This window comes from Choloepus didactylus, chromosome 4, assembly GCF_015220235.1.
Source record: "Choloepus didactylus isolate mChoDid1 chromosome 4, mChoDid1.pri, whole genome shotgun sequence".
NCBI classification, from domain to species: domain Eukaryota; kingdom Metazoa; phylum Chordata; class Mammalia; order Pilosa; family Megalonychidae; genus Choloepus; species Choloepus didactylus.
The window spans coordinates 98665959-98686176 of record NC_051310.1 but is presented as its reverse complement, the minus strand read 5'-3'; the positions used below and the strand labels follow the sequence as shown (position 1 = coordinate 98686176).

At 38.6% G+C, this 20218-nt stretch overlaps 1 protein-coding gene across 3 annotated transcripts in view; it reads right to left on the bottom strand.

The window, feature by feature from the left end:
• Nucleotides 1–3403: 3403 nt before the first annotated feature.
• The window catches only part of LOC119531699 (5-formyltetrahydrofolate cyclo-ligase), a 65211-nt gene continuing 48396 nt past the window's right edge, over nt 3404–20218 (bottom strand). For 2 of the 3 annotated variants that reach the window (XM_037833255.1, XM_037833256.1), the window contains exon 3: nt 5384–5616. In XM_037833255.1, the coding sequence (XP_037689183.1) occupies nt 5384–5616 (233 nt within the window). Of the gene's footprint in view, nt 5617–20218 lie in introns of all 3 variants that reach the window. The other variant, XM_037833254.1, reaches the window with a different exon arrangement.

Here is a 20218-nt window from a genome sequence, read left to right as displayed (position 1 = left end):
TATATCTCAATAAAACTGAATTTATATTATAAAAAACAATGGTCATTAAATATAATCATAAATGTTTAGAAGACTTTAAAAAACTTTTAGAAGTTTTCTCAACTTTTTGCAAAAGGCAAAAAAATATGATTTAGAAAATACTTGTTCTTCCTGCCATGGAAATATAGATAAAAACTTGCAAAACAATTTTTAAAATAACATGCACAAAAGTTATACCTATTATTAAAAGTTTTACCTATTATTTTTTCAGAAATTTAAAGCCTCCAGATGGCTTCTATGCCAGACAAGCCCTGAAATCCAGCGGTACTAGTCTAAGAACAGCAACGAGTTTCATTCCTCCACCCCATAGCATCAACACCCCCTTCCATCACGAAGCAGTTAGAATGGTCATTGCTCAGCTATCCCTGAAGATTGAGAGAATGATCAAATGAGAGGGAGGAATTGTAATTGAGAAGTTAAGATTTAACAAATGATTATGACTACTGACTCATTATATAGCTATTTCTTTTTCGTTTCTAGTGTATTAGAATAGCCAGAAGGAAATACCTGAAATCGTTGAACTGTAATCCAGTAGCCTTGATCCTTGATAATGATTGTATAACTATATGGCATTTATCATGTGACCATGTTATTGTGAAAACCTTGTGACTGACACCCCCTTAATCCAGTGTTTGGGTAGATGGGTAATAATAATAAAGACAGGCATGAAAAACGAGTAATTGATGTATCCTTTTGTCAGGAGGTACTGTTGGATGGCATACAGAAAACATTGCTGACAACCTGAAGAAATAAGTAGAGGAACAAATTTCTCAGGGTGGGTAGTTGGGTAGAAGAAAAGATGTTTCCAACATGTTTCAGCTTACAGTATTACTACAAGAACGAAATTGTTAAAGGAAAGATGAAGGGGAAAGGATACATTTCTACAAAATTATTTTATATTTAAATTAAAACAATGCATTATGGACAAACTATTTAATCTAATCCCTGATGGGATGTCTACTTTGACTAGAATTTTAAAAAGGGGGGACAGATTCCACATTAAGGTCTCAGCAATAGAATCACTACATCACTCACAGGAGAGAAAGGCATCAGGTGCTGAAGGTGTCACTGACATTAATTTTATAAAATTAAGAGCTTTAAGTATAATAAGTGTGCCAGTTTGGATAGATTATGCCCCCCCCCCAAAGCCATATTCTTTAGTGCAATCTTGTGGGGGCAGATTTATTAATCTTTCTGATTAAGGTGTGACCTCTTGAATGGATGTTTCCATGGAGATTTGACCCCATCCATTTAGGGTAGGTCTTGGTTAGTTTACTGGAGTCCCTTTAAAAGGAGGAGACCCAGACGCTGGCTGATGCTTTGAGATGCTAGCCCAGAGTTTGCTCCGGAGAAGCTAAGAGAGGACAAAATGCCCCAAAAGCAGCTGAAAGAGGCTTCTGGAGAGATACTTGGGAGCTGACAGAGATGCTCAGGGATGCTTGGAAACGTTTGGAGATGCTAGCCCAGAGTTTGCCCTGGAGAAGCTAAGAGAGATCCAGAGACATTTTGGAGAAAGCCATTTTGAAACGCAACCTGGGAGCAAAGGAAGAGCAGATGCCAGCCATGTGCTTTCCCAGCTGAGAGGGGTGTTCTGGACACCATTGGCCGTTCTTCAGTGAAGGTATCCTCTTGTTGATGCCTTAGTTTAGACAATTTTATGGCCTTAGAACTCGTAAATTTGTAACCAAACAAACCCCCTTTATAAAAGCCAATCCATTTCTGGGATTTTGCATAGTGGCAGCATTAGCAAACCAGGACAGTAGGATAATTACAGTACTTTCTGATGAGACAGGAAGTATTTATGGAAGATATTTTTGATTACCTGAAGTTCTCTGATTATCTCAAGGTAAAGTACTTTTAAAAGAGTTGTCAAACCTAAAGATGAGTTTTGCACTTATCTTTTACACAAAGGCCAGTGTTCCAAATTTTCTGACCTTTTTGAGATTCCAAATGGCCACCAGTAAATTGCTACCTAAGCAGATATTTTCAAAAAATAAATTAATCTGATTTGAATATTCAGGATAAGGGTCACGTTTTATCAGTGAGAAAGAAGGGAACTACTTTCAGAAAGAGATTTGTGCTAAGAGAAAAGCATACCAAAATGGATACTTGGAAATATTTCCATCATTATGTGATTAGGTTGCCAAAAACTGTGTGTGATGCCTACAAAAACTGTCATATCTACACAACTGAATTTCTAATTAGTTCCTTTGACAAAACCATATCATCCTGTTTCCTAGTATGGCTTGTAATTTTTTGCTGATGTCCAGGCATATATTTATCTTGATGAGTTTACTCTGAAGGTCAGTTTCTCTCTCTTGCCTAGGGTTGTATTGTTGATTTGCTTTGTGTTGAGGCTCTTCTTTAACACTTGGTTTGACTTATTCCAGACCTTTAGGATTGCTCGTGTTTAACTGATCAAATTTATTCAGCTCTTCTTCATATGATTCTTGCCCTGGGTAAGCAGTACAAATTTTAATATTGCACTATTTGTGCAATTGTTTCACCCCAGGGGGAAGCTTCCTTTCCTCTGTTCCTTCCCAGGAATCTTGATCTGTTCTACTGGTTTTTGTTTTGTTTTGCCTCTATAGTTTGTTTTACTCTCCTTCCATTGTCTCTAGCTGTTTTGCCTGGAGGCCAAATTCTGGGAGGAGGATCACCCCAGAGAGGACTTTCCCAAGTCAGTATTTCCCAGCATAAACAGGGCTAGGGACCCACAAAAGGGCTGCACACCATTTCCAAAGAGCCCTGGGGAGTCAGGAAAGATGCTAAAATCCTTTTTAATGGCTCCCCGAAGGTGAGCTTTCCTGGTCTGCACAGCAGATCATGCTACTCAGCAAGCTGTTCTCCACAGCCCTAGGGAGGCCCTGCATCTTTAAACCTCTATGGCTTTTGCCCCTGTCTTGGGTGGTGGTGAGACATTGGCTGCACGGTGCCTATCTAAGATGGGTTAAAAGCAGTTTGGAGCTGGGACCCAGCAATCTAAATTTGCCAATCAAAACCTGTAATCAGTATTCAGCCATGCCTCCCCCTTTTCTTGGGGAAGAGGACTTCTACGTCCCTCTCCATCTGCAGCAGCCACCCAGGGACTGGACCCAAGGGGGCTCACTTTGTGAATGGGGGATGGGTGCCAGCAGCCGCTGCAGAGTTACTCAGTTTTTTACCTTAGTTTCTCAGCCTCTCCATCCTACTCCTTCCTGGATGCTGTACAGTGCTCCTTGGCTTCTGGAGCCCCAGAACAGCTGTTTCAGATAGTTTATGCCTGTCCACTAGCTGTTTTTAAAGGAGTGAATCTTGGAGCTCCCTACTCTGCTGTCTTCCCCCAGTGATTCCCTATAGGAGAATCCCAGGAACAGAAGCTTTCTGCAGGAGCCAGTACAAGTAGGAATGCTTGAACTGTAATTGACAAATTGCTGGAGACTCAGTGTGGAATAATGTTGGGAAAATATAATTAAAAACAAAATTTCTTCCCAGCTCATGAAACCTCTCTACAAAGGTAGAAGAGAAAGAAACAGTTATTGAAAAAGCATTAAACCAGAATGTGTTGTATCACAGGCAATTTGCAAAGAGATTGCCACTTAATAAGATTTTAACCAATACAGTGATATGATTTTATAGCCTGTAGAAATTCTGCTTCACTCCTATTTCTCGTTGTACTATAAATCTAATTTTAGCCTAATTGACACTTTAAAAATATTTTTATTTTTGTGCATAAAACATCAAATCATATGCTATTCTCCAAAGAAAGGAATCATGTTTTTAATTGAACCATTTGTATGTAATCGATTAACTCATTCCATGAAATTTATTGAACACTCACTATATACATAGGTGTCTACTATGTATTAGAAGTATCAAGATCATCCCAGCTCTTTGGAGATCATAGTCCAGGAAAGGGGACAGGTTTGACAACCAATACCTGATAAGTAGAACAATATGAAGAGGAGGACAAAGGCCAGTGGTGTTTCAACGAGAGAAGAAGTAGAGGAAGACTTCATAGAAGAGGTGACACTGAGCTGAGTCTTGAAGGATGAACAGGAATTTTCCAGATGAACAAATGAAGAAAGAACATTTCAGACAGAGCGAAAAAAGCATGTTTACAAAGCGCAAAGGGCAAAAGAAGCCTGCAATGACCAGGAAACTAGATGTAAACTTGTATAAGTGGTGCCTATGGAGAACATGGGAGTGGAAATATAAGAGGCCAGGAAAAGATAGGTGGGAGGCCCATCTTAAATGGCATTGTACATAAAGGAAGGCAAATGGCCTTTATCTGCTTGGCTCTGAACAGCCACCCAAAGATTCCAGTCAGGGATGTTTCACGGTCAGATTCGTGTTTTATAAGATCGTTTTGACTGCAGTTTCAGAAATAAATTGGAGAGGCAACACTGAAGGCTAGGAAGCCAAAAAGGAGTCTCTTGCCCAGTTCAGCTTAGAAATGCTGAGAGCCTGGAAAAAAGGAGGAAGGGGACAGTAGGATGGAAAAGAGAGAAGAGATGTAAGAGGCATTTCAGAGGCAAAACAGGAGCCCATGACAGGCTGGACATAGGGTGTGAGGGAGACAGCAGCATCCGGAAGACTCGGGGGTTCCTGGTTATAACCAAATCTTCTCCCCACAAATTACCGCTCCCTAGCTGTGATGCCATCTGACAATTTTCAGCCCACAGCGAATTTCATTTCCAAAACAGAAACCACAAATAAAACAGAAATCATTTCTAACTTACACGATATCGGACCTTCAACTAACTCCTAAGAGGCTAACATATAGAATGACAGAGTTGGGAACCAATCAGTTTAATTAAAGTATTTAAATCATAAATACTAACAAAAGCTACAAAGTGCCAAACATAAAATTTCAGGGTGATAGATAGGTCATATGATATAATACAGGAAGGGAACTTTGTATACAAAGCAAACATCAACAAATCAATTAATTATCAGTGAATGTCTATATGCCCACCAGAGACTGGCCAGGCCCATGACAGGACATAATGAGATTCAGCACCTGCTCCCAGTGAGTTTAACTTCTTCTCACACTCTGATTCCACTACAGCTCCTCCCAAAAATTTAACTTAAACTGTGAAGCAGAAAGATCAACTTGTCACATTAACACCAGGAAATTAAAATCATATGATGACATCCTCCCTTTTAATCAATATTCTGCCATACACACTTCCATTGATTTTTAAAGACGGTTTTTATGTTAGATATTTTATAATTATACTAAAACAATGTAGTCCACATTCACCTTAGTGTGCAATTTCAACTATTTTTAGCCAAAAGAAAATTCATGTCCTTTGCTTTTCTCAGTACAAAACACTGATTATTTGGCTGTAGTCATCTGGAGTTAAGATGCTGAGGAGTCTTCGTAAAGGACTTCGTCTACTTTCATGTCATTTTCATCCACTGGGACCTGGAGGCAAATCTGCTCTTTGAAAGCCAAGGCCAAAGTGTAGGGTTTCACCTCCTGGTGCTGCAGACAACGCTTCAGGTAAGTGTCGTAGTAGCCCTTCCCCCTCCCCAGCCGGTTGCCCTGTTTGTCAAACCCAAGACCTGGCATGAAGATGAGATCAAGTCCCCCTGTGGAATAGAGAAACAAATTTAAGAGGGTTAATGGTTCCTGGAAGTAACTGATTACTTCATGTTCTGGATTTTGTTTTTTAATAACATCTATTCTTTCTCTGGTTTCTAAAGTAACATAAGGTCACTGAAGAAAAATCCAAGAAAAGTGCAGTCAGACAAAAAAGGATCATCCATCTTTCTAGCAGTTCTTTTATGTATGTATGTACAAAAATGCCAAATTTCCAGGCCTCCATCCACACCTAGTTAAAAAGGATCTCCAAAGGATAAGGCATAAGAATTTTTTTATTTTTAAGCATCCAGGTGATTCTAAACATGCACCAGGTTTGGGAACCAATGTCCTAGGGTGGGGGAGGAGTGGGAGAGGATGTGGAGAAGCTGGAAATGATGGGGCTGTCCTCAAAGTCAGTGAACAGGAAGGGTTTAGAGTACAAGGCAGCTCAGATGGCTCTACTCTGTCTTTTCCCCTCCCACTGGAGAGGCAGGGCCAGCTAGGTTTTCAGGATTCCCCAGATTCATGTGAGAGCAGGCTTTAACCTACTCAGACACATCCCAAAGGTGCAAGATGGTGTCCCATAACTGCTCCTTTGGATAGAACCTTCACAGGGAGCCCAGGCACCAGAACTGGCTGCAGCATCAGCAGGGAAGAGCAAGCTCCTGGAGCTCAGGGTGGAAGGCAAGGTTCTGGAGGCTATAAAAACCCTATCACACTATAGGCCGATTCCTATGAAGAAGGCAATAAAGGACACTAGGTGGAGGATCTCCAAAAATTTTATGAGGCCCAGGGACTGGTCCTCCAGCCTCTGGCAGGAAGCTTGATGTACCAGTACCAGCAGAAGAGCCACATTTCACATCCTACCCAGCAGTCTTTCTGTATTAGGCTCTGACCTCCCAAAGGCTGTCCTGGGGGCTTCTGGGTGACCTACAGCTTAGTAACAGACTAACCACTCATATAGCATCATGCCAGGGACATGCCAAGGTTAGAAGTCATAAATTCTGTGGAACAAGGTGTTTGGAGTTGAGATGTTCAGATTGCCAGCTCTGGTGGCCTATGCTATCAGCAGCTGTTCTGACTACCTGCAAAACTATGAAGTGAGCCCAGCTTCTCTCTGGCTCCCAGCAGTCACCTGTCAATTTCTGCCAGCCTAAATCCAGCAAAGCATGTCTCAGGTTACAGTCATGACCTTCTCATGTAAACCTGATATCTATTCCAATACCAATTTGCTAAAGGCCCTGGTCCCTGACATCTGTCCCTGCTCCTATCCAGCTCATTTGTCTCTCTTGAGATTGACACTGACCTATGCACTTGCACTTTGCTCCCTCCGTGTCCTCTTCCTGTTGCCAGGGAGCTTTTAGGCTCAAAACTCAGCTTTTCCTTCTACACCTAGAACACATACTCACACACTTTGTCCTGTTTCCTGCCTCTTAACAGTGTGCGAAGTGGCTTTGTAAAGTCCTCTGGGAGGATGCATAGTCCCTGCCCTTCAGAAGATGACAGTCCAGTTACCATAAAATATGCACACATGTAACACCCATTCCAATCTAACTGGAATTGCCCTAAATTGGAATTGCCCTGCTAACTGCCCTAAAACCCATAAAAACAACAAGTACTAGAGCCTTCAACAGAGAGAGAGCAATTCTAGCTAGGTGTTCAAGGGAAGGATTCAGGAGGAACTCTGATTTGACCTGGTTTTTAAGGATGTGTCAGATTAGGATCTGAGGCTATTTCAGAAACCAAGGGAAAGGCAGCAGGAGAACAGCAATGAGAAGAAAGTGGGGAGCAGGTAGCTTATGTGCTGGGGCAGAAGGATCAGGCTGAGGAAGAAGGGAAGACATGAGTGTGAAGTGATTCAGGCTATGGCATGGGGATTTGGGAAGCAAAGGCAAAGAAACAGAAAGGGAAGCTAGGCCAGGAGAATCGATCGGATTTCCACCAGAGTCAATACACTAGAAAGAGAAGTTAGAATTTCGGAGCATCCACACTTAGTCAGCTAGAAGAAGAAAACAAGGAAAGGAAACAGAAAGGTAAGAAAATAGTGTTCTCACATCCCTTTAGTTAGAATTAATCTCTCTTCCTCTATTCTTGTTTCTCCCTGTACTTTGATTATAGCTCTCACTGTAGTCTGTCTTGTACTACAGCCAATTGTATATGCCTCTGTCTGCCCCACCAGACAGCAAATTTCCTTGAGGGTTATAATTTTTTTTCCAAGTCATCTTTCATGCTTGAATTTTAATAGAATTCTAGGCCAAAGAAACCCTGAAAGACTAGTATATTATCTGCAGCATGGATCAATCCTAGCATGACATCCCCTTATTTTAAGAACTGTAACATGTATGGGTTTGGCTCAAGGAGGCAACATTATGGAACAAGAAAATGGCCAGAGTATTTACCTTGCACAGCTGCTTGTTCAAAGAGAGCTCTGCAACCACCAAGCAAGAAAGAGCAGGCTTAGGGTTTTACAGTGGCAAGAGGCTCTAAAGCGGTCCTTCACAGGCAGGGGTCCCGACTTTCTAACTGGGATGGTAGCGTTGGACACCCTGCCCACAGGGTTACTACTGCTGCTCCTTTCAATCACAGGGCCATCACCTACTGCCAAGGGCTTCATGTCCTTAAGACCCCCCCTTCTGATCTGTGACTGCTATCTGGTAAATGCAAGTGCTTTCTGGAAAAAAAAAATAGTTCATATCTTACCTGACTTCACCTATTTGTTGTCATCCTTAAGGTTCTTCCTGTGCTCTGTATGCCCCCACACATGCCTGGGGCTCCTCACTGACACAATACTGTGATGGATGCTTTCCCTCCCCGAAGGTGTTAGGGTCAACGGGGCTTGAAAATTACCTGCTGGCTTAGCAAGTTTCCTTCTTCTTCCCTTGCATACGCTGGTCCCACCCTCAGTCAGTCCTCACTAAGACAGGAATATGCCAAACCTACCCTAACACACCGCAAGGTCAAAGCTCAGAAAGCGAAACAGGAGAGAAAACCCTTTGCCGATGCACATGTACTTCATATGCCTCTAGCCCGGCTCTATTTTTGAGTCACCAATGCTCATTTATAGAGGGCACTAATATTAGCACAGTGTGCAAGAACAGCCAACCCATCCTTCTTTTGTTCAATCCTGTGGTTGCTTGCTTCACAGGTCCCTGCTAGCAGAGAATGTGACTAACAGAGCCAAAGAGGCCCAGTTGCACCAGGATTGCAACACTTCAGAAAGTGGTCTCTGGAAATCACAAGATTGTTTTGCAGTATCATGGCTTGTTGGGTGTTTTTCTTCAGGCTTTGCTGGCTTTCTAATGCCATTTTGCACTTGAAAACCAAAGGTAATCTTCCAATAACTCACCCAGCCCCACAGACTGTATTTGTTCACAAATATCTTCTCTCTTTTCAATCGGTGCTGGCTCTGTAACAGCAGTGCCCTCTGGAGGCAGCCTGATGTGGTGGGTAGGGACATGGGCTTTGGGCTATTTCTTAGTTGTGTAGCCCCAGGCAAGCTACTAACCTCTCTGTGCTTTAATTTTCTCATATGTAAAACAGAACTAAAAGCAGTATCCACTTCACAGGACTGGTCATGAAAATTAAACTAGATTATGCTTTGTAAACTCCTCAACACAGTACCCAAATATGATAATTACATTTATTACAATAGCTTATTTTTCCTTAATTAACAACTGTTACTTACAATTTCTTGAATGAGCTGGCAGGGAAAGGGGTGGAGATTCTTTAGTACCTTAGGTAATTTTTAACCAGAGCTTTAACAATCTTATCTTATAACTGGCTCTTACATGTTCTCTCTGCTCCAGGGTTTAGGACAGCCAAAGACGGGGGAAGAAAACCAGGGAAAAGTGATGTCATAGAACAAGGGTTGGCAGACCAGACAGTAAATAATTTAGACTTTGCAAGCCAAAAGTACAAAAGTAGCCACAGACAATACATAAATGAATGGGTGTGGCTGTGTGCCAATAAAACTTTATTTTTAAAAACAGACAGTGGGCCAGATTGGACCTGCAGACCATAGTTTGCTAACCCCTGTTATAGAATATAAGAAAAAAGAGTTTCAAGAAGAGGGGAGTGGAAATTGTCAAAAGTGGCACAGAGGACAAGGAAAGGAAGGACTGTAATATCTATTAGATTTGGCAACTAGCGAATCATTGGGATAAGGATAATTTTAGTGGAGAGATGGGGACAGATGCTGAGATGCTGAATTCTCACTGACCAAAAAAAAGCATCTGAACTAGGTCTTGAAAGAAAATGCAGGAAGGAGAGTCTATAAAATGCCTTTTATTCCTGAGATTGGAATACTGTGCTAGGCACTGATGATTCAGTTCACCTTCACAAAACATCCTTTTAAACTCTGGCTGGGAAAGCAACAACTGGGCCCCTGACCCTCTTAGCAAATTCCCAACCCTGAGTTTTTCAGAATATAATCAGTACAGCCAGCATACTCTCCTTGTCCTAATAATGAACAGAGAGTTGAGACTAATAAGCATTAGAGCCCAGGAGTTATGTAGCACTTTCTAATCTTTTCAAAAAATTAAAAAAAAATTTTATTAAGAAAGTTGTGGGATTACAGAACAATCATGCATAAAATACAGGATTCCTATATATCACCCTATTATTCCCTATGAATAACACCTTGCACTGGTGTGGTACATTTGTTACAAGTGATGAAAACACATTTTTATAACTGTACTATTAACTATAGTCCATAGTTTAACTTAGGGCTCACTGTTTGTGTTGTACAGCTCCATGGATTTTTTTTTTAATTTTTATTCTAGTAACATATATATATAGCCTAAAAGTTTCCCTTTAACCACATTCAAATATATATTTCAGTGCTGTTAATTACGTTCACAGTATTGTGCTACTATCACCACAATCCATTACCAAAACTTTTCCATCGTCCCAAATAGAAATTCTATACACATTTGAAGTCTTAACTCCCTATTCCCAATTCCCTATTCCCATCCTGTCCCCTGGTAACCTATATTCTAGGGTCTGACTCTATGAGTTTACTTATTCTAATTATTTCACTCAGTGAGATCGAACATATGAGATTTGTTCTAACCTACTTTTAACATGTATGGTTCTTATATTTCCATTTATTTCTCCTTCTTCTTTTCCAGCTTATTTTTATGGCCATGACTACCACAAACTCCTCTTCAGAATCTGACTGACTCAGTAGCTACTTCTTCAAATACCCCTCTGTACTATTGCCATGGTTTTCTTCTCAATTGTTATTCTAAATATGCCATTTCTCCTGAAAGTCCAACTGGTTACCCATCTCCAGTCCCTCCCACTTCTAATCCATCTTAACATATAGCCTCCATCTTGACACCCCCTTACTGAAAAACTTTCAGTCAATTACAACCACTTAATGATAACATCCAAATGCCTTAACTGGGCATGCACAAGCCACTACAGTCTCATCTCAATTACCTCTTCAATGTCATCTCCCACTATACTCTGACAATCCCCGTTAAACTGATTGATCCATTGTGTCACAAACTCACCCCATGACTTCCTGCCTGCAAACCTTTGTTCTTTGTGGTTCTCAGGACTGTAAGGGACTTCTGCACTTTTTGTTAACTTGTCCAGTCATATCAATCATAAAAAACCTCAGTTCAACTTCCATCGAGTCCTCCTTGTCCATGCAGCTTGGTGTGACTGGCTCTTATCCTATGCTGCAAGAATGTGCATGGTCCTATAAGAAGGAGGAATCCTTTTCTCTACCTTCTGGGAAGAGTTTTTGTTTTTCCCCATACAGATGTTAGGCTCAGTTCTATTTACTATGAAAGAAAGAATATGAGTAAAAGATATAATGAGTGGTCCCTAGAATATACTTATCTTAGAATCCTGACAATATCAAGTAATTATCAATGCAGACAATCCCAATCTTAAAGAAAGTCCAGTTTCTACAAGAGAGAAGAGCACAGAAACTAACATTTGTTAAGTTCCCACAATGTGTCAGGCACTATGCTACAGCCTGAAATCAGCTGATACTGTACATCCATCTGGTGAGGCAGGAGGCGGGGATCATTATCTCGTTTCACAGATAAAGAAATTGAAGCTCAGAGAGGTCCAATTACTCCCAAAAGTCATTCAGCTCATACAATGAGCCTGAGGGCCTGCTGTTCCAGGTGGATGATTCACCAATGCATACTGCCCTAATGACAAAAGGAATCAGTGGGTTAGGCAGAGAGAAGGAGGATAGAATGCTGAGGACAAGCTCCTTGAAGACAGGAAAGCACAGAGGTTGAGTGTACAGGATTCTCAATAGGCTGCCCTGAATCCCAGCACAACCACTCACTAGCTATGAAATATCAGTCAAATTGCCTCTACCTTAAATCTGGATAAGACTATTATGAAGTAAAGAGTCTCTAAGCTATTAATACTAGCTGTCAACTAAATCCGTTTCTGCATGCCTACTCCTTAGATCTTGTGGCTGATTACAGAAACAGGGACTTCCACCCAACATGCTTCTAAAACATGAAGAAGTTGAAATCCTAAAATAAAATATAGAACAAATAATTCATCTTATGTGGCAGAACTCTCAAAAATCAATACTCTATGCTTTGAAACTCATTATGGTTGTCTCAAAAGAACAGCTTGAACCACGACTGCTTAAATCACTCTTCATAGTAAAATAGTACAGAGTATAATAAACAAAACCCTTTTCATGATTGCAGTAATAATAAATATTCAATTTCTGATATGTATGTATAAAAATTGGATTTTAAGAATATACATATATTTTTCTGCAAATCCTTAATGTTTTTAAGGAGTATTCAACTAAACCACCTTTCTGTTATGATTGGTCACAATGTATTTTGCCATTCAGGAAATCTCCATGAAGAACCAAGCATACTGTAGTAAGAATCATCTGCTAAAGACATGATTATCACATGATTGACCACCTGGGCATTGTTATTACAAAATCCTTTCTTTTAAGATAGGTACTAATGTTTGCATCAAAACACAAGGAGGACTGTATTTGTCACAAGAGCACTGGGGACAGGTACCCAACACCATGTAAGGTAGCCCATCTCCTAGTCTCCCCAGGAATGGCAGACTAAATATAATCTGCTAAATCAGCTAATAAAGTATTCAGGATGTAAGAAAATCTCTGTATGCCTTACATGTAAAACCATTATGAGTTTGAGGTTTTTATTCAACCCTTTGACTATGTATTTAAATGAAGTAAGTAGGAAACGACAGGAATTTAGATTCCTCTAGGTAAAGATGAAAGCAAAGAAATAAGAAGCTTGAACAGTATTTGGGGACTTAGCAGCTGAGGATATCACCAACAGCATCCTCCTCCTACCTAACTCAAGAGAGCCTAGAAAAATATCTGGGACAAGAGGACAAAAGTTGAGCTAAAATGGATTATAAAGACCATCACCCTTCTACAACTTCTATACTGCCACACTCCTATAAGGATATCCTGAAGAGGCTACAAAAGAAATTGATAACAGGGGCTGCTTCTGGGGAAAGGAATTCAAGAACAGGATTACTTGCATGAGAAGGATACTTTGTTTCCACTCTACCCTTTAGTGTGGTTTCAATTTTTTTACCGTGTTCCTTATAACCAATTTTTAAAGAAATCCTTTAAAAATATCAGCCTTCTGGCATCTCAAGAACAAGAGGCTTGGAGGCAGCACAGCATGGCAGTTGAGTTCACAGGCTTCTAGGGACTGCCTGGGTTTGAATCCCTTAACTACCTCTTATTAGCTAACAAACATTAATCAAGTTATTTAACATCTCCTTAAAACTTATTTTCTTCTCCTTAAGATGGAAATAATACTAGTATCTTCTTTATAGGGTGACTAAATAAATACATAAAAGGTGTATAAAAATTCTGTAGTAAGTGTTCAATAATTTAGGTATTACTATAGTTAGGGATATGAATAACATATTCTTTTTCTGTTGGCTCTGAAAATTATTTCTTTTTGAGCAATTGAAATAGTAATACTAAACAGTCTAAGAGTTATTATGTAGATTACCTATTTGCCCAAACTACCTGCAAGGGGGTCGTAATTCTCCTGCTGTCAGATAGAAATGCGTAGGGGAGAGGTACTTAAGATATGTTCAACTCCTGAGCAAAGGAGGAAGTGATGAAGGCTCTCTGAAATGTGCGGTAATAGATGCAGGTGTGATAGGGAAGGATTCCCCCTATTACAGAGGGTCTTTTCCTTTTAAAGAACTCATCATGTATTTGGCAAAATCTCTGTTTACAAACCAAGGAAAATCGAGCTGTTCTTTTACAATCCCTTTCAACAGTCAAAAGCCTTGTGCCAGACATTGTGTTAAGCACTTTAAAAAACTTTACCTCATTTACTCTTCCCAATAGTCCTATGAGTTAGATATTTTTATCCTCTTTTTTCAAACTGGAAAACAAAAGTTCAAAGAGATGATACTCTGGCTAGTAAATGCCAGCGCTGGAATTTTAACTCAGGTTTCCTAGCTCCTAACCTCATAGACTTGCAAAAACTCTTGTGGAAGTTCTTTATTTCTTACATGGACAAGAAGAGCAGACAGGAAAAGTTCTACTTATCTGCTTTGGTGGCGGGATCAAACTTGATATAATATTTATATCAGTCAGGTCAAGATTATGCTGAGAAATAGATGGCACACTCAAACTGGGTATATGAAAAAGTTTAATAAATGGACTATTTAAAGTGTGGTCAGGGCTTAAAGAAAGCAACAGATGATGTAGTGCCCCAGGGTAACAATTGCTAGACCCTTGACCACTAGATCTTAAGGTGCAAGGGGGGTGGAGAGGACATAGTATGGGCACCAAAAGAATTGTGCTTGGGGGGTTGCCAGATAGGAGTGTGGCCACTAACAGATGAAGCAGCAGGGAGTGAAGGGGTCCTCAGGGACAAATATCCCTATTACATTCTCCTGTACCCTTTGATCTCCTGCTGGTGACTCCTATTGGCTGAATCCTACCAGAAACCAAAGGACTAGGATCCCAGTTGATGCAGTCTACAGCCAGGCACCAAGCAAGTGGAAAAGGAAGACAGTAGATACAGAGGGGTCAACAGAAGGTATCCAGCAAGAGATTTAAATGTAGCTATCATCAGTGGTTGCCTCTGGGTTTTGGGATTTGCATTTATTTTTAATTTCTTCTTTGTATTTCTCTCTATTGCTTATGTCTTTCATCTGTATAATTAGAACAAAGCTATTTTCCTTTAGAAAAAGCAGTATCTTTATGAATACTCAGAATAACTGCCATTCTTCTTTTGAAGAAGTCCTTCAAATATATTAACTGTTTTCTTAAGTGTGTTTTTTAAATTACATCTTAAGGTTAGAATGTTGTCTAGAAAATAACTCCAAAATTATAAGTCCGCAGGAAATAATTTCATTTACCAAAATTTGATTTATATTTTCTTAATCATCATCACAATAAACAAACAACTACAATTGTCTCCTATATGAAAGACAGTGAGCTAGGTGCTGAGGACAAAAAGGGGGGGAAGGGGCTATGCCAATGTTCATAGCAGCATTACTCACAATAGCCAAAAGGCAGAAGCAACTCAAGCATCCATCAACAGGTGAATGGATAAACATACAATGGAATATTATTCAGCCATAAAAAGGAATGATGCTCTGATACACGCTACAACATGTTGAGTTAAATAAAGCAGACAAAAAAGGACAGACATTGTATGATGTCACTTATATATAACACCTAGAATAAGATACCATATAAATACCAACAGTGGTTTACAGGTTCTAGGAGTTGAGGGGGAGGATTGGAAAATGGAGAGTTATTGCTTAATGGGTACAGTTTCTGTTTCATGTGATGAAAAAGTTTCAGTAATAGATGGTGGTGCTAGTAGTGCAATATTGCAAATGTAATTAATATTATTGACTTGTACACAATAGTGGTTAGAGTGGGAATTTTGTGTTGTATATATGTTAACCATGATAAAACAATTTTTAAAAAGGGAGAGGGTTTTACTGCAAGGGTGGGCAAACTACTGCCATGAGCAAAATGTGGTTCACTATCTGCTTCTGTAAATAAAGTTTCAGGAACCCAGCCATGCTCTGCTTTCACACTACAACAGAGCTGAGCAGCTGCAAAAGAAGCTGTATGACCTGCAAAGCCCCAAATACTTACCATCTGGCTCTTTACAGAAGAAGTTTGCTGACCCCTGTTTTAGAGCATCTACCATAAGGTAAAATAACAACAACAAAAAAACCTAATATATTTCAGCTTATCCTGTCTTAGCAGATACTTAATAAATCTTACTGGAAAAAAAGAATTCGACTGTCTTTATTGCAGATATGCAAAAATGCTTTGCAGAAAATAGGATCAGCAACAGCAGCTTTAACCAAATGGCATTTTTTTAAATGTTGCATTTATTTTGGCTCTGACTTTGGGATAATTTCACTGTTATTAATAACAACCATTAGTCCTTTATAGTTCAAGAAAGGACAATAAACTGAGAAGAAATAACAGAACTTCCTACAATTCTTAACTAACCTTAAACAGCCTCTTGTTGTCCACTTTTCTTTATCTAAAAAAAATGGGAGAAAAGAACTCCTCAATTTCTCAGATCTCTTAAGAATCAAAGCTTAGTGATTCTGAGAATTTTAAGAACAATTCCTTCTTTACCTGTGTAACACAATTGAGAAATAAATTAAGATTTGGGGGAAGAGTGTGGAGGGCCACCCATTCTACATCACAGGTTCATATGGGGTTGTGCTCAAGAAGACAGGAAAGAAAAAAAAAAAGCCTGGTTTACTCTTGAGAGTTATGAAGAACAATTTCTCCAGATACAGAAATATAAGGGTGCTTTTTTGTGCTATTTCTATTTTTCTCACTTTTACGAAGATGAGCTCTTAAAGTCATTATTCTAAATAATTATAGTGCCGCCTGATTCCTAAGCCTTAAGAGCTTAGCAAAATGGAAACTTCTCCCTGGCTTCCACCATTTGTTTTACCAAGATGTTAAATGAGCACTTCAAAGTCCTGCAAACTTTCTGGTTCAGTACATTTAACTAAAATAAAAACAAGGCACATTATATTTCTTCTACTTGCTTTCTTCTTTCAAGTCCTAGGTAAGGACTCATAGCTCGGCTAATATGAGCCTAATACCATCTATAAAAAATCCTATTACTGCAGACCTAAGATAAAGTAACCTATTACTTTGAAATAATAGTACCTGGTTTTTATATAATGTCTTTTTCCAATGAGTTCAAGTACTTTTTTCACTCCAGCCACCCTTGTTATCTGCTTCAATAAGTCTTCTTCTGGTAGGTGAGACACTTGCTCATGAAATCTTTAATGCTCCCTAAAACCTGCAAGAGCAGCTTGATAGGAAAAAGGAAGCAAAAAAAAATTTCCTGAAGATTTGCACATCAATTAAAATTCAATGTAAGCAAATCAATAAATAGTCATTTCTAGGAACTTACTATGTGGAAGACCCTGTCCTAAGAGCTACAGAGGACACAGTGATAGGGTGGAGCCAAGTGATTAAAGGGAAGGATATTTCTCTACAAATGGCATTTTGCCCACTTCATAATTTTATCTTACACTTCTCTTGAGTGTTTCCCTGATTTCTTTGCCCTGATTTGTCTACCGACCATAACATAGAATAAAAAACATTTTTTTATTATTTGATGTATTTATTGGAAAAGACAACAGATTCCTTGTTAGTATTTTTTTACATAGGTGTAATTAAATGATTATATTATTTCTTTCAAACATAATCAAGGAGGCTGTGGAGAAAGGGTGGTGGCAGTAATTCTATTCGCCATATACAGGTACTGATGTTATATCCACAGTCATCATGAAGAACAAGATATTATATATCAAAGGTCACTTTCACTACCAGTAATTCTACATTTAGGTAAAAGAAAAAAGAAAAGTCAGCTGTTTTGCAGTCAGATACACCCAGTTATTATTATAACCTGTGAATCCAGCATCTTATTCATAAAGAATTTTTAAATTGAACTTAACCCCCAAAATTGAACATCGGCTTCCCTTCCTCCAAAATATAACTTATACTGAAACACTAAACTGCACTTTTTCTTTTCTGTGATTTTGGTGACTATCTATTAAACAGTCTTTTAGAAACAAGGACCCTGGGCTAAGAATCAAGAAACCCAGGGTTCAGCCTCACTCTGTGTGACTGTGTGAGTTTGGACAAGTCATTTCTCATTTAGGTCTACTCCCTCACCTGCAAAATGAAAGAACTGACGTGGATGATCTTCAAAATGCCTTCCAGTTCAAATAACCCCAGTCTGCTGATTAAATGACTAAATAAATGTGGGAGACTACAGAGACAAACAAAGCCCCACCTCAAACTAATAAATTAGTAAAACACTGACCTCTGCTGGAAAATGGGAAAACTATTCAACCTATCTGAGAAACAGCCTTTAAAAAACCAGTATTGGATGCCTCATTTTGGAAACATGTTATCAAGGATGCAAGTTTCTCATAAGATTAACTTTTCAAATTTCATTTTATTGAACTTAAGAAAATTTCAAAGAAAATAACTTTAAAATTACTTCAAAGACTTCAGGTTTTATTTGGAAATTTGAACCTATGCTTACAGGTATGTCTTTCCTATACAACAAAAATAACTAGGTTGAAAATACTGTATAATGGAAAAAATTCCATTCACAATAAAAACAAATATTACTCAATTAGGAATATACTTAACAAGAAATGTGCAGAAACAATACGACTAAAAGTGAAAACGTTTACAAAGGCACACAGGAAAATCCTTGAATAAACTGGGAGGTATACCATATTCTTGGAGAAGACTGAATATTGTAAAGAAATCCATTTCCTCAAATTAATGGGGAAGTATATATTTTTTCACTATAAATTTAACTCAATTACAATCAAGATCTCAATGGGATTTCAAGGGGAAACTAACAAAATGATTTTAAAGTCAATCTCAAAAAATACATGCTTAAGAACAGGCAGCTAAATTTTAAAAAGATTAATAGGGCAGGACATACCCTATCAGATATTAAAATGCACTGAAGAGCTAATATATAGCTATATTAATTGATACACTATGGCACTAATGCCAGAAAAGGCAAAAAGATTAATGAGAAAGACTAAAATGTCCAGAAACAGAGCCAAACATATGCAAGAATTCAAAACATGAAAATGGTGACATTTCAAACCAGCAGGAAAAGGGTAAATTATTCGCTAAATAATATGGAACATACCCAACTATCACTTATAAAAAATTAAGATTCCCTCTCTATACATCAACATAAATTTAAAAAGGACTAAATACTTTAATATTTAAAAATAGAACATAAATACTAGGAGAAAATGGATGTTTATATAATCTCAAGAAAGACGTCCTAAAAGTGAAACCAGGCAGAAATCCTGAAGGAAAAGACTGATAGATTTCACTAATGATATACATCTGTATCCTCCCTTTAACAAAAAGAGGTACAAAATTAAGAAGAAAATAACAAAATGGATAAAAATATTTTCAACATAAATGAAAGAATAATGACTAATATTTTAATATATAAAGAATTGTTACTAACCAGAAAGAAAACAAAAGATAAATTCCCCAAAAGAAATGGGGCAAAGAACAGGAACTTCATAAAAGAAGTAGACACAGTTAAAAAATATATTAAAAAGTCTGTTATATATTTTGACATTTTCCATAATAAACACAGATTTACCACTGTAAATTTAAAAAGAAGCAAGAAGGAAATTAAAATGAAACTGAGGAATTATCCTTTTGATTAAGTCTCCAAAACAAAACCAGAAAGAAACATGGATAAGACAAAACTGAGTTACTTATAAGGTTGAAAATTCAAGCACCAGGGGTCATGATACCCTTGTTAACTGATTTTTCCAATATTTTAATGAGGTTTCCTATTACAGTGCACTTTTTTGGATAAGCTTATTAAAATGAATATATTTCCTCCTGATACAACTTCATGGCAAATTATTATTCAAACTTCCAGACTTGGCTCAGATACAACTGCTATCTGAAGCCTTCCCAAACACTTCCAGGCAAACAGAACCCTCCATCCTAGGCACACTATTATGGTCATTATCACTGCACTGAAATCACTAGTTCAAGTGTAATAGTCATCCACACCATCATCACCATGTGGTAGGCATATTATGATGGGCATTCTATTAAAAACTTTATCTAAATTTCTTACTTAATTTTCATAAAAACCAGGGAAGCCAACAGTATTATCCCCATTTTCAAATGAAGAAACAAGAGGCTTAGGGAGATGAAGGGGTTTCCTCACATCCACTCAGCTGATAAGCAGCAGAACCAGGAACTAAACCAGTTCCATCTGAGACCAAAACTCCATCTTAGCTACTCCTCACCCTTCCTCTCCCCACCTCCATCTTTCCCAGCAAACTGTGAGTTACTTGTGGCCAGAGACAATCATTCATTATGCATCTTTCCATTTCCAGGACATCACATAGGGCCTTGGCACACAAGTAGGTGGTCAATTAGTGTGTGTTCATTAGTTCATTAATTCATTCATTCAGGGGAAGCTCACACATTCTCATATGTTGTTGGCGCATATGACAAAGGCTTTTTTGGGAAGCAATAAGGAAATACCTATACTAATCTAAAATCCACAGCAATTC